General features: G+C 41.3%; 2 protein-coding genes across 3 annotated transcripts; one reads left to right on the top strand and one right to left on the bottom strand.

Moving 5' to 3' along the window:
• Nucleotides 1-245: 245 nt before the first annotated feature.
• Nucleotides 246-5,199, top strand: LOC146580223 (transmembrane protein 272-like). The gene is made up of 5 exons (XM_085266880.1): nucleotides 246-317; nucleotides 526-598; nucleotides 682-732; nucleotides 3,273-3,434; nucleotides 4,135-5,199. Exons 2-5 carry the CDS (start codon nucleotides 544-546, stop codon nucleotides 4,341-4,343), a joined length of 477 nt encoding a protein of 158 aa, XP_085123006.1. The 5' UTR covers nucleotides 246-317; nucleotides 526-543; the 3' UTR covers nucleotides 4,344-5,199.
• LOC146580222 (uncharacterized) lies at nucleotides 5,193-14,753 on the bottom strand. 2 transcript variants are annotated; one of them, XM_085266870.1, is made up of 6 exons: nucleotides 14,512-14,753; nucleotides 11,700-11,721; nucleotides 11,288-11,401; nucleotides 9,551-9,696; nucleotides 9,172-9,310; nucleotides 5,193-6,260 (listed from the first exon to the last, which is right to left on the bottom strand). In XM_085266870.1, the coding sequence occupies exons 3-6, from the start codon at nucleotides 11,397-11,399 to the stop codon at nucleotides 5,995-5,997; spliced, it is 663 nt and encodes a 220-aa protein (XP_085122996.1). In that variant the 5' UTR covers nucleotides 11,400-11,401; nucleotides 11,700-11,721; nucleotides 14,512-14,753; the 3' UTR covers nucleotides 5,193-5,994. The 2 variants fall into 2 exon arrangements, with proteins under 2 accessions (XP_085122996.1, XP_085122995.1); XM_085266869.1 differs by lacking the exon at nucleotides 14,512-14,753 and having other exon boundaries at nucleotides 11,700-11,740.
• Nucleotides 14,754-14,957: the final 204 nt, after the last annotated feature.

Here is a 14,957-nt window from a genome sequence, read left to right as displayed (position 1 = left end):
TACCCCACATTTCCTTAAATATACAAAAACAAACAAGAAAATAAACGAAAACAGAAAACAGATATTTTTTCATTGTTAATTTGCTTTATGTAAAAGTGATTCACATGTTTAATTACCATGGAAATGGCTGTACTTACTTATGATTACATGATATAACTGTAATGGGATGGGCAGGCAAAAAGAGAACAGGCGTTAAAGTGAGACAGTGTAAGAGGAAGTTGAAACAATATCATGTGCACATTGCTGTTTATGTGGCCACGTACTTGCAACAGTCCTTTTCTGTATCTTCAAATGTGTCCGGTCAGACACACAAACAGGTCGGTCTGTAACAATCTATTTAATGCTTTAACATAATACACTTTAATTTGCTAATTATTTTAACACAGGAAAGGAAGTTCATGGGCATTTCCTTAAATTGTAAACGATAAAATTCAGTGCCTGGTTTAAAAAGATGGAAAAACATTGACAGACAGACAAATATTAACAGCTGGAGGTTATCTCGTGGCTATCTTTGTGTCTTTGTAGGTTCGACTAATAGTTATCATGCCAGGGAGTCAGAGACCACAATCCGTGTGTGGACTTCGAAACATAGTAATAGGTGAGAGAGTTGAAAATCTTTGCACATGTGTAGATGGTGCACACTGCGATTTGTGACTGACAAAGCGCTGTATCTGCCTCCAGGATGTACCTTGATCATTTTCTCCTTCACATTTGTTGCTCAAGGAATACTTGGTAAGTAAGAGATATTGTTATTGCAATGTTCAGATCAGATTCATGCGAATGTATTTTTATGTGTCACAAAAATCCCAAAAGGTTGATTCTGTTCATCTGGATGTTGCGTTTTCAGTTGGAGAAACGTTTTGTGACTCATCCAAGTGACTTCTTCAGTCTCAGCTGACTGCAGGTTTCCCCAATCTTATAAACAGTACATTTGCATAATGACTGAAACCAGCCCACTGAAGGAACACTGGGCTGGGAGGTCAGTTCCTTGATCATTAACATCATGATCATTGACCAAAGCCCACTGATCAATGGCCATGAGTACCATTCACAGAGAGTTGGGGGATGGCTGCAATCATAGCATTGTAAGATGGCGAAAGATGTACCCTTAAGCCCCCTCCTCAATTCAGAGATGGTCTTTCCCTTTTCACGTAAATGGCCTCCTTCACTCTGCGCTCAAACCAGCGTTCCTCCCTGTCCAGGATGTGTACATCCTCATCATTGAAAGAGTGTCCACTGGCCTGTAGGTGTAAATAGACTGCAGAGTCCTGGCCTGACGAGGTAGCTCTTCTGTGTTGTGCCATCCGCATCACCAGAGGTTGTTCCCAATGGAGCAAGGAACTGAGCTCCCAGCCCATTGTTTATTCAGTGGTGCTAGTTTCAGTCATTATGCAAATGTACAGGGTGGGCCATTTATATGGATACACCGTAATAACATGGGAATGGTTGGTGATATTAAAGTCCTGTTTGTGGCACATTAGTATATGTGAGGGGGCAAACTCCTCAAGATGGGTGGTGACCATGGTGGCCATTTAGAAGTCGGCCATCTTGGATACAACTTTTGTTTTTTCAATAGGAAGAGGGCCATGTGATACATCAAACTTATTGGTAATGTCACAAGAAAAACAATGGTGTGCTTGGTTTCAACGTAACTTTATTCTGTCATGAGTTATTTACAAGTTTCTGACCACTTATAAAATGTGTTCAATGTGCTGCTGGATTGTCAATGCAACCCTCTTCTCCCACTCTTCACACACTGATAGCAACACCGCAGGAGAAATGCCAGCACAGGCATCCAGTATCCGTAGTTTCAGGTGCTGCACATCTCGTATCTTCACACCATAGACAATTGCCTTCAGATGACCCCAAAGATAAAAGTCTAAGGGGGTCAGATTGGGAGACCTTGGGGGCCATTCAACTGGCCCACGACGACCAATCCACTTTCCAGGAAACTGTTCAGCTAGGAATGCTCGGACCTGGCACCCATAATGTGGTGGTGCACCATCTTGCTGGAAAAACTCAGGGAACGTGCCAGCTTCAGTGCATAAAGAGGGAAACACATCATCATGTAGCAATTTCAAATATCCAGTGGCCTTGAGGTTTCCATTGATGACGAATGGACCCACTATGGTTGTACCCCATATACCACACCAAACCATCACTTTTGTTGTTCCAACAGTCTTGGAGGGACCCATCCAATGTGGGTTAGTGTCAGACCAATAGCGGTGGTTGTGTTAGTTAACTTCACATAAAAGTTTGCCTCATCACTGAACAAAATCTTCTGCGTGAACTGAGGGTCCTGTTCCAGTTTTTGTTTTGCCCGTTCTGCAAATTCTGTGCGCCGATCTGGGTCATCCTCGTTGAGATGCTGCAGTAGCTGGAGTTTGTAAGGGTGCCATTTGTGAGTAGCTAATATCCGCCGAAGGGATGTTCAACTAATGCCACTCTCCAGTAACACGCGGCGAGTGCTACGCTGTGGGCTCTTGCTGAATGAAGCTAGGACAGCCGCTGATGTTTCTTCATTAGTGACAGTTTTCTTGCGTCCACATTTTGGCAAATCTAACACTGAACGATTTTCATGAAACTTAGCAAGCAGTTTGCTGACTGTAGCATGGAGATGGGTGGTCTCGTAGGGTGTCTTGCATTGAAATCTGCTGCAATGACCCGGTTACTGCGTTCACCAGATATCAACACAATTTTGATCCGCTCCTCATGTGTTAACCTCTTCGACATGTCAATGGCTGTGAACAAAGAGAAACTTGTAAATAAGTCATGAAAGAATAAAGTTACGTTGAAACCAAGCACACCATTGTTTTTCTTGTGACATTCCCAATAAGTTTGATGTGTCACATGGCCCTCTTCCTATTGGAAAAACAAAAGTTGTATCCAAGATGGCCGACTTCTAAATGGTCACCATGGTCACCACCCATCTTGAGGAGTTTGCCCCCTCAGATATACTAATGTGCCACAAACAGGACTTTAATATCACCAACCATTCCCATGTTATTACGGTGTATCCATAGAAATGGCCCACCCTGTACTATAAGGTTGGGGAAACCTGCAGTCAGCTGAGAATGAAGAAGTCACCTGGATGAGTGAGGAAACGTTTCTCCTACTGAAAACACTACGTCCAGATAAACAGAATCAACCTTTTGGGATTTTTTTTACCTGGATGACTGAGCATGCATCAAGACGTGTCACAAAAATAATTGAAAAATTAAATAATATTTCAGATGCTGTGTTTTAGTTTTATTTATTTTTGTGCCCCATAGGTTCAGGACTCTATAACTGTCCCAGACAGACTTTTATCCCTTTCTACATGTCCCTGTATGGGATCATACCGGTCTTCCTGGCACTGAGCTTATGGCACAACTGGTGCAACACTTTCTGTTGGTCCATGACCATCATCTTCCTGTGTGGCTGGTTACTTGCGGGTAAACTTCAAATTTTTCTAACACCACAGTAAACAGAGCAGGAAAAGTAAATAACAAGATGATTAGTTTGAAAAAATTGAGAATTTCACTACAAGACCTGGACATTTTCCTTGTGAGTACAGGGAGACAAAAACACGAGCAAACCTTTTAAATAATAAGGTCACATATGTAAAATTCCTCGACTTGGTTAGAAGTTTCTGTCATCGTGCACTTTAGTTTTAGGCATTTTGGCATTTTTGATTATTCTACCTAACAATGACCTCCCTCACTTGCACTAAGATTTATCTGCCCTCATATTTAAAATTACAGTGAACAGCTATAACAAAACGTAAAAAATATAACAATTTTATGTCTGCTTCATTTGTCAGGTCTTATCAGTAAATCAGTCGATTTATTTGTAAATTAAACTGATCATATACGTCACGCAGTACTAGCTGTTTTTGGATATATAAGGAGAATACACAATGTTAAATGACCAAGTGCTGTTGTAATTTTTTGCTAATAAAACTGAATTGAATTTAACAGAAATAAATTTTTCTTGTTGTTCCTTGGATTTTTTTTTTTTTTTTTTACATTTTTAAAATAAACTAATCACAGAAGCATTTTGAAAAAATCTTGAAGCCAGTTCTGCATTTATGTAGAGGCCGTGCAGGTCCATCACTCTCATTCTAATTTGAGATCATTTTTTATATTCTTCCAGGTAATATAGTCATCTACTCCATTTATGAACCCAACTACAACAAGAATATGACACAGCCTGATGTCTACTGCAACACGACGCTCTACCTGTTCGCGTTTTGTTTCACCGTTGTGACCTACATCCTGTTAGCACTGCTCTTTTTAGCTTTCTGCTGTTGTAGACAACGACAGCCCGATGGTGACAATGACACTCAAAGACTTGTGCTGTAATTAAATAGAGATAATTAAAACAAGACAACAATTATGGCAGATGGTGCATTTAAAGACAGTTTTCCTGTGTGTCAGGGTATATACCATGTGCATTCCACAACACTCTTTTAACATGTAAAAATATCCTTGGATAAAGCAAGTTTTAGAGTTGAGCACAACTCTATGAAACGGGAAGATGTGTCTGTGGCTGGACACAAACCACTTACTGTCCTGGTGCAGAAAGAGCAGCATTGTGTTTGCAAATAAGTCATGAAACAGTTTCTCCCCGTGTTCTTTATCATTAACATATCGTGCTGTGCAGGAGTCTTGAGCCACCCCTTTTTGTTTGCATTAATATGTTTATTAAGACATGCAAACATACATAGAAATACAGCATATAAGGTAAAAACAGAATCTGTATAAAGTCAATATTTGGTGTGATCATCTTTATTCGTCAGCATTCGTCAGTCTGCAATCTCTCAGTCAAACTTTCTTAGTATTTCTTCAAGTAGTCTTCAGGAATAGTTCTCCAGGCTTCTTGATTTCCAAGCTCTTCTTTGGATGTTGGTTGGATGATTTATAGGTCACTGTTGTTGTCATATTATCATGATCACCATCGTCGAGCATGGTTTTCTGTCAGATACCTATCTGACAGATACAGGGACTGCACTGAAAATGAGTGAAAAAGCAGCCAATGAAAGACCTTCAGAAAACCTGGAGAACTATTTCTCAAGACCACCTTAAAAATTACAATTAAAAGTCTGGCTCCTTGGGAAAAGTTTTTTAAACATGAGGGGTGGCTCAAGTCTTTTGCACAGACTAAAAATGTATCTACATGTTAATTTATTGTCTTTAAATAAAAATGAATGAAACATTATATCAATATTTCCTGTCCTTTTATTGGCTGATGCCGTCTTTTCCAGCCTGCTTCCTGAATAATATGAAATGACAATTTTCACAATAAAAGCAGGAGATGCATTTTATAAAAGCAAACTTTGCGCTGCTGAGAAACACGTGGCATTAAATTCTTGAGGTAGAGGTCCGAGTGGGTTAGGGCAATTGAGAGGAAGTGTTGTTATCTTAAAACAAAAGCCTGTCAAAAGTGTGTTTGTATTTACAGAAGCTGTTGTGTCTGCAACGTCTTCTGCTGATAGTAAATTTATGAGAAAAGAAGAACCATGACCTACTGTTTTTCCTTGACAGAGACATTGTTGGTGGTTGGCCACGTTTTTGCACTGATCTGTGACGCAAACAGTTCTTTAGGAACCTGAAACCTAAACTACGTTTAAAACCTTAAACTAATACTAGAAGAAAACAGCTTACAGTTTCTTAAAAAACTGAAGCAAGGAAAATATATTTGCAATTTTTCAAATAAAGAATTATTTAAAAGAGTAAGTGGCTGTACTTACTAATGATCAAATGATATAACTGTAATGGGAAGGTAAGGCAAAAAGAGAACAAGTAGTAACGTGAAACACTGTAACAGGAAGTTGAAACAATATCATGACCACACGGCCACAATCTCTGTGCTCATGTTCTTGCGACAGTCCTTTTCTGTATCTTCAAATGTGTCCGGTCAGACACACAAACAGGTCAGTCTGTTACAATCTATTTAAAACTTTCACATAATACACTTTCATTTGCTTACTATTTTGACACATGCATAAAGTCTTCAGGGTTTTTTAAATTGAATTTTTAGCATGCTTGTTTCTTTAAGCCGATTCAGTGACACTATTTTCTTTTGTTCTTGTTCCTGATAGCTTCCAAAACTGATGTATGTCAAGAAGAGTCCTTTACTCCCATGTGCATCCTCAGTTACTGAATCATGTCTGCATTCATGGCACTGAGCGTGTGCACAGCTCCAAGACTGCAGCGCCAAATGGTGCAACATTGTCTTTTGCTCAATCCCGATTGTGTTCTGCTGTTGCTGGTTCCTTGCTAAAAAAAAAAAAAAAAAAGAAGAAGAAGAAAGAAAAACATATCAACAGCAGTAGATACCTGCTTTAAAAATATTATTTACAGACTGCACTGCCAGAATAACCAATAACATATAGACTGTGTATATATACATTTATTTATTACATTTGGAAAATGAATGCCTTAAAGTATCTACTACAATATTAAACCCAAATGCAACAAGAGCACAACCAAAGCCACTGTCTACTGCAGCGAGACGCTCTGTCTGTTTGCATTTTGAAACACCAACTAGACCTGCATCCTGGTCACAGACCTGCATCTCTTTTTTTGTTCTGATGACGATAATGAGACTCAAACACTTGAGTTTTGCTATTAACATATCAGGTACCTAGAAATCACTGTGGAATAGACTATGTGAATTCTAATGCACGCATTTATTTTATTAAGGTCTTGGCTTGAAGGAGATTACTAGTTGGCGTCACACATTTAAAAGTACTCATAAGGGTGACAAAGTGATGTTTCTTCACTAAGAACTTTGAGTGAAATGACCTCATTGAAGCATACATAGTTTACAGTACAGACCTTATTAAATACAATTACATGTGCATTTTGGTGAGAAGCTTATATGCATTTTAATGGTTTCTTATAGTAGGCAAAGTTCCTTTAAAGACCGCACTGTCATGAGGCTCCTCACCTGTTTGCGTTCATGCTGTACAATACTGCCACCTTGTGTTTAAAGGCGTCTGTGTCCTGTTAACAGCAAGCTGAGTGGCCAGTAACTAGTTTCTGGAGGTTTGCGCATGCACATTTTCGGTAAACCTCTGGTCTTTAATGGTAAACCGAGGGGAGACCAGAGTCAGGCGCATGCTGGTCTGCTTTTACTTCTCTAAGATCGGTCATTAGCCTTCCGTGATTCCGTTTCATAAAAGAGGAATTTCCTCTTGCTAACCAACATGTGTGATGCAGACAGGGGCGGATCTGCACGGATGGCATGGACCACCCTAAAATAATCTCTTACCACCCCTGGTGCCACACTAGTTTTGCATACGACAGTACTAGAGAGAAACGTGGACGGTTCATTCTCTGCCAGATCCTATAGTTTCACATTTCTAAAAGAAGTAAAACATTTCTTATGTTCCACTTTCTCAGTAATTTGACTTTGTACTTTTTATGTGATATAGCTGACAAACAAATGATGTAAAGGTAGATTTGTCATAGAGAAATGATTTAATCACTGAATCGTGACTGATTTAGCTGTAACCTGAAGGCATTTACATGTGACCAAATCTTCTTACCGTTAACAGTTAAAGTCCTGTCAGACACTAAATGATAGCCCTAACAAACTGTTTAATTCTCTCACTTAATACATTTCAATTTTATTTAATAATTATTTTGCCAAATGTAGAAAATATTTAAAGCTTCACGTTCTGTTTGCGATTGACAGCCACTCAGAAAGCTGGTTTAAAGAAACCGGAGGTAAAAGCACTTCAAGCACTTTGAATCATTTAATCAGTTTAATAATTTCAATTTACCGGTCGATCTACGTCCCTACCCTCACCTATTGCCACGAGCTGTGGGTAGTGACCGAAAGAACGAGATCGCGGATACAAGCGGCAGAAATGAGCTTCCTCCGAAGGGTGGCTGGCCCTTAGAGATAGGGTGAGAAGTTCGGCCATCCGGGAGGGGCTCAGAGTAGAGCAGCTGCTGCTCCACATCGAAAGGAGCCAGCTGAGGTGGTTCGGGCATCTGACAAGGATGCCCCCTGGGCGCCTCCTGGGTGAGGTGTTCCAGGCATGTCCCACTGGGAGGAGGCCCCGGGCAGACCCAGGACACGCTGGAGAGATTATATCTCTCAGCTGGCCTGGGAACGCCTTGGTATTCCCCCGGATAAGCTGGAGGAGGTGGCTGGGGAGAGGGAGGTCTGGGCCTCTTTGCTTAGGCTGCTGCCCCTGCGACCCGGCCTCGGATAAAGCGGATGAAGATGGATGGATAATAATTTCAACTTTCAAATAAAACATACAGTACTGTGCAGATGTCTTGACCCAGCCCTCATTACTTTATATTCAGGACCAATCATGAGAAAAAGAAAGTAGAAGGAAGCACGTTACAGTGAAGTGCTGAAACTAACTACAATCATGAGTTTGTGGATGGAAGTCACCTTGTTTATACTGATGATGGCAGGAACACAAAGATAGATGTAAAAGCTGTCAAAGAATAAGCACAAAGCAGTTTCATCCAATACTCTAAAACAGCGGTCCCCAACCCCCGGGCCTCGGACCGGTACCGGTCCGTGAATCGTTTGGTACCGGGCCGCGAGAGTTGAGGCTCAGGTGTGAAATGTATAGTTTTCAGGGTTTTTATCGGTTTTCAGCGTTATTTTGTTACCGTTTTTATCGTTAACTCGGTTTTCCTGGGTCTTTTCACGCGTGTTATGAATAAATCTTCTTTTTTCAGTACCGGTACTAGTTTTATTTTGTTGTATTTATCCGCGACACCTTAAAGGCCGGTCCGTGAAAATATTGTCGGGCATAAACCGGTCCGTGGCGCAAAAAAGGTTGCGGACCGCTGCTCTAAAGTGTTGTGTGATTGGGAAGTGCATCAAAACAAGCAATGGATAATGACCATCACCCACTGTACAGTACATTTACTATGAGTATATAAAGAGAAGTATGGAAGGTCTTACTTACGATGTCCTTATCACTGTCATATCACAATAGTGAATTTGAATAGTTTTTATTTGAACACTGGTTAAACTCAGCTCTGTAGAAGAAAACTATTACAATAACAGCCACAATATTGTGTAAAAAAGTATTTTTATGGCCAGACACCTTTCCTCATATACCATTCAGCACATTAATAAGTCAGCAAAAGTAAAAAAAATATGGCTTCAGCGGTGACATAAGCCCTTAGCCAACAGCTAAACTGGTTGTACCATATCCACGAATGACCTGTGTGGTGATCACAGTTGCGCTGGCGGGCTGGTTCTCCCTGATCTTCTGCTCACGATGCATCTGGCACCAGGCACAGGGGTAACAGAAAAGTACTGTGCACCAGTCCTCACAGCCAGAACCCTGCAGGGTGGAGAAGAACAAAATAAGCAACAGCGCTGGCATCCAGTCAATTAAGACACACAGATTTTTCATTATTCTGGACCCAAACCAACGTGACTAGAAAGAAAATCAAGCAGCAACCTCCAAGGTTTAAAAGTGAAGCCAATGTGGAAGACTCAAAACTTCACTTCCTCTAGTGGCCACCTCCATCTTTTAAATCTTGTCTGTAACATAGCCCCTCCATCTCTAACCCAGCCTTACTTCGATGTTGTGTTGCTCTCTGATGGACTGGCGGAGTAAGCAGGACACCACGCCGCAAATATCCAGGAGTGATGCGCAGCAGCACCATCCATGTTTACTAACTGTCATGCACTGCATGCAGGGGAAGCACCAAAAGCCGCAGCAACCTTCAGATAAAAAAATATACAGATTTAAACTGCACAACAAAAAATGTAAGGAGCACTTTTCAGTCAGATTATCACATCCACTCAGTTAAATCGCCTGGATATTGATGTGGTCAGTTAAGCAGCAGAGACGGTTGGTTATCAGTTTCAGGTACTTTGATGTTAACGAAATTAAGAATAGCTGCACAAGAAAAACAACAATGAGACAACCCCCACAGAAGGCCGCTTATCCATCAGAAGGACACGTATCTGTTCCTTTATGCAAGGAGGAACAGGATGAGCATTGCCAAAGCTATAAATGACCACCAGCTAGTGTAAAAGTCTCTGACTGAACAATCAGAAACAGACTTCATGAGGGTGCCCTGAGAGCAAGTTCACTGTGAGCTTATGTGACAGATGTGAAAGGATCTGGTGAAGCCATGGAGAACGTTATGCTGGTGTAACATCTTTCAGCATGAGTGGTTTGCTGGTGGGTCAGTGATGGCCTGGGGAGGGATATCCATGGAGGGACACACAGACCCGACACCCTGACTGTCATTAGGATGAAACCATGGACTCACTGTTAGACCTTACGCTGGTGCATTTGGTCCACGACAATGCTTGGCCTCGTACCGAAAGTATGCAGGATGTTGAAGTTCATACCTGACCTAATCCTGTGAAGTACCTTTGGGACATTATGTTTCGGTCCATCTGACAGTGCCAGGTTGCACCTCAGACTATCCAGGAGCTCAGAGATGCCCTGGTCCAGATCTGGGAGCAGGCCAATGATGTCAGGCATACATGCACAACAAAACTACCACTTTCATTACAGGTGAGCTGCTCTAAATAAATTATGAAATTGTATGAAATTATATTTAATGTGTCAAATAGCAGTGTTTACTAAAACACATACTTTTGTCATGGCAATAATGAAGCAAAGACTATAAATAATTCAAAACACAAAACACTGAGTCACCGACCCAGGATCATGACAACTTTGCTGCTTTAGTTCACCCTTGTCATGTTTTTTGGTAGCTTTGGTAGAAACCAAAAGACAGGAAGAAAGAGAAGAAATGCCAAACCCTGAGAATGTTGCCTTCATGTGAGGTTTCAATTAGTTCTCTGGGTATTTAAACACTTCTCATTCTTGCTTTCAATTTGTGTGTTCCCTGTGCACGTGCTTCCTCTTCACATCACATGATCTGCATGTGTTCTGTTTGGCTCCTCATCCTCGCAGCCTTTCTTACTCAACCAATGAAAAGATATTTGCTTCTACCTGCAGAAACACCTTCACCACAGCATTTATGCCTCCACACTGTTGATAATGTCATTACATGTTAGGTCAGTCATGTTATGGCGTTCATTAAATTTCAGAAGGTTAAACTAAACATTAAAGTGTTCAGAGACTAGTTTCCCAGTTCGCTTAGAGCACTCTGACTCCATAATGCTACTAAATGGTTATTGTTATGAGACAGTCTCAGATATTTTATCTTCTTGATTTTTTACTGACATCAGACTCTCTGCTACCTTACTGCAAACAAAGTCTGAAACAAAGCTGAGGAAATCGCTCATGTTGAAATCCCTGCTGTTTGTAGAGTTTGCTGGGTTCACTTACAGGTGTCCATATCAGAGCAGCAGTCACAGAGGTCGGTGCTCCATTGGCTAGAGTTTTGAAAAGCCCTGGTGACTGTCACCACCTCGGTGGTCTGCTGGTGGATGGTAGCCATGACTGTAGGAAACAAGACAGAAATGAAGACGCAGACTGAAATGTTTTAGTGGTTATAGCTCTTGTGTATGAAGACATTTAGTGCTAGAATATGAAAATATGACAAAGGAAATCTATAAATACCTTGGACCAGCTGTAACACTGATTTGTGTACAGTACAGAGGAAAGAGTTCACCATGCAAATTACATTATATTTACATTGATGTATTGCAACTATGTCTTCCTGAGAAAAATTACATCAAATATTACATTCATGAGTTCACAATGATTCACTTCATCAGTTTAAGAAAGAATGTCTTACCTTCTTCTTCTTCTCTCTTTCTCTGAGAAAAAACAAAATGAGACATTTGGGAAACTCAGCATCTTTCCACAAATCAGAAAGAGGAAGTGAAAGTGGAGGTCAAGTCTGTTAAGGGCTCCGTGCACACACACGCTGTTGAGAGTTCGCCTGAATAACTCACTCTCCAGCTCCGGTAACTAACCTTCCCTAATACACACTCAACGTCTTTCATGCAGCACAACCAAAACAGTAACATTGTAACAGAGATCCTGAACACACACACACACACACACACACACACACACACACACACACACACACACACACACACACACACACACACACACAGGAGGACCAGGAGAGTCGCAGACATCAAAATGTAAATGTAATAATTAAGTGTGCAATAAAGTGTGCCTTAATAAATTCATTTATAAATTAGTTTTTAATTTCTTTGTTTTATGTAAATATCAATAAAGTTAGTCCTTTTGTTAGACTGGTGGGTGTAGCCTGCCCTGTAGTAGCTGGAATAGGCTCTAGCCCCCCCACAACCAATGAACTATTAATTACCTAAACATAAAATAAGGATTTGAACAATGGAGACAATATGAGGATGAGCCAAAAGCAGGACCCAAAGAGCAGACTCATACAACAGTGAAAGGATTTTATTTACAGTGAAAATAGCAACTTAAATGAGGTGATGAGTGCAGATTTCGTGTGCTCATCTTAAAGAGGGAGATGGGGAAGGTGTGGATGAGCACTACTGAGCAGCAGTCATGTGCTCCTGCCACATCTCAGTGTTAATAGTGCTCTAGTTTTCATGCAAACATGGCATGTCAGCAACATTGTGATTCCTTCTGTAGCAAGCTTATCAGAGAATCTTCTCCAAGCACAGCATCCCAGCAAACTTCAAACCCAGAAACACACTCAGACAAAAACTGGTTCATCCCAAGGACAAAACTCCCAAACACCAACTAAACAATGTGGTATTTGCTCTGCAATGCAGCGAGGAGAGCTCAGACTTCTACATTGGAGAAACCAAAGAGCCACTTCGTAAACGCATGGCACAACATGGAAGAGATGAGACTCAGTCAACGCCTTTTGTCACACCTTGGCACATGTGATGAGGCACGTGATCGACCCTCTTAAGGGACACTCCTGCTAGGATTTAAATACCTGGGACTCACCACTATTTGATCATAGAACTGAAGAAGTTTTATGGATAAGATGTTAAATCTTTAAGAAACTTAAACGTGAACGAACGCTGACTGGCTGAACTGAAAGCACACACGGAAACGACAACATCACATCACGGCTAGACTACTGCAATTCCCTCTATGCTGGCCTAGATCGTTCCTGTCTACATCGCCTTCAACTGGTGCAGAACGCTGCCGCTCGCCTGTTGACCGGTTCAAAAAAAAGAGAACACATCACTCCGGTTCTCTGCTCTCTCCACTGGCTCCCAGTTGCCTTTAGGATTGATTTTAAAATCTTATTGCTGGCTTTTAAGGTTTTAAATGGCACTGCACCTTCTTACCTGTCAGAACTCCTTAGTACTTATCGCCCCAGGAGATCTTTGAGGTCAGCCGACCTGATGCTTTTAGATGTTCCCAGGTATAAATTAAAGACAAAGGGAGAGAGGGCGTTTGCTGTGGCTGCACCCAGACTGTGGAACAGTTTACCTCCTCACGTCAGACTCTCCAAAAGCCTAGAAACTTTTAAAACCGCTCTTAAAACTCACCTCTTTTCATTGGCTTTTAGAAAGGTTTAAATTATTTGTTTTATATATTTTTATTTTATTTTTATCAGCGAGGTGTTATTACGAAATTGTGTTCTATTGTATTTTTATCTGTATTTACTGTACAGCACTTTGGTCAGCCTTGGTTGTTTTTAAATGTGCTCTATAAATAAACTTGACTTGACTTGACTTGACAATGACACAACCCAGAACAGAGAGAAACTGAGGGTTTTAATACAGGGACTGATGAGGATGATAATGAGAGACCGGTGAGTACACAGCTGAACATAATGAAACAGGAAATGAAAAATGTGGAAAATAAACAGTGAACATGAACTGAAAATGCTGGGTCAACGACCCAGGAACCCTGACAGGCGGAGAAACTACTGCTATGCCTGGATCTGGGGTTCTCCCTGTGGGACATTGTTATGGAGGGTGAGTTCCCCTCCCTGCTGCTCCCCACTCGTTGTTACAACGACCAATACTGGACGTGTAGCTCCAGAGCACCTGACAAGGTGTTGTGGCATGATTTCTGGCCTGTGCCCTCAGGGGATGCAGTTGGGATGTTTTGTACCTCTTTAGCGCACAGCCACCCCATCTGACTTTTCCTCGGCTCGTGCCATGGCCACTGTCCTCTGCCAGGGTGGACTGCCCATTGCGTCTGGTTGTCTGGGGCTCTTGCCTTTTGACTATGGGCATCCATTCCCTCCCCTCTTTCTCTTTCTCTCTCTCTTTCTGTTTCGTTTCTTTTTCGATCCCTCCTCCTTCTTGTCTTTATTATCATCTCTTCTTCTGTCTTTTGCCAACCTGGCCCTCACCCCCTATCAGCCCTGGCATAATAACCAGTCTGATAATAATGTGAATAATAAAATAAACTGAAATGAGTACCAATAGGAGCCTATACAGAGTCTACAGCGCTCCTCTCGGCAAAGCAAATGTGTTTGGCTCAACAAAGCATTCAGACCATGTTTTTACTAAAAGTGCCTGACACGACAGGTTTAAAAAAAAGAAAGAGGGAGAAAAGAGAAGTTAGAGATAAATAACTCTAAATCTGGCTGTAACTAAATTAATAAATGGGAACAAATGAATACTGCTTACTTGTCACACTGTAGTTTAATCCAGGAAGCTTAATATTTGCAGGGTTAAGTTTCTCTGAGAATCCAAATATGGTGGCGTGATCCGGCCAGAGGAGTGAAAGATCACAGCAAACAAGGTTACAACTTGTTACAGTTGTAACCTTGTTACAGCAGTTACAGCAGCAGGGCCAAACATCAGAGAGCCTTAAATGTTTAAATGTTACCACAAATGCTGCAATAATAACTCCCACTCTGGCTTCTTCTTAATACGCCGCCCCAATGACAGAGCTCAAACACAGCTGAGTGGAACAAACCTCAGCCCCTGCAGCTCCGCCCACAGCATACCAAGCATAAACTAAAAACAGAACCAGCCCCAGCCTGCCCAGACCCTCACAGACAAATGGTCAAGAAGACAAAGTCTATAGAAAATGCTGTTTTTTAATATATTACTATTCTGCCATGATGTAG

The sequence above is a fragment of the Mchenga conophoros genome, linkage group LG3, assembly GCF_057382185.1.
Source record: "Mchenga conophoros isolate Kocher_MC1m ecotype Shallow Benthic linkage group LG3, M_conophoros_male_GT1.1, whole genome shotgun sequence".
Lineage (NCBI taxonomy): Eukaryota > Metazoa > Chordata > Actinopteri > Cichliformes > Cichlidae > Mchenga > Mchenga conophoros.
The sequence above is the reverse complement of the archived record's forward strand: the minus strand, read 5'-3'. Positions and strand labels throughout refer to the sequence as shown.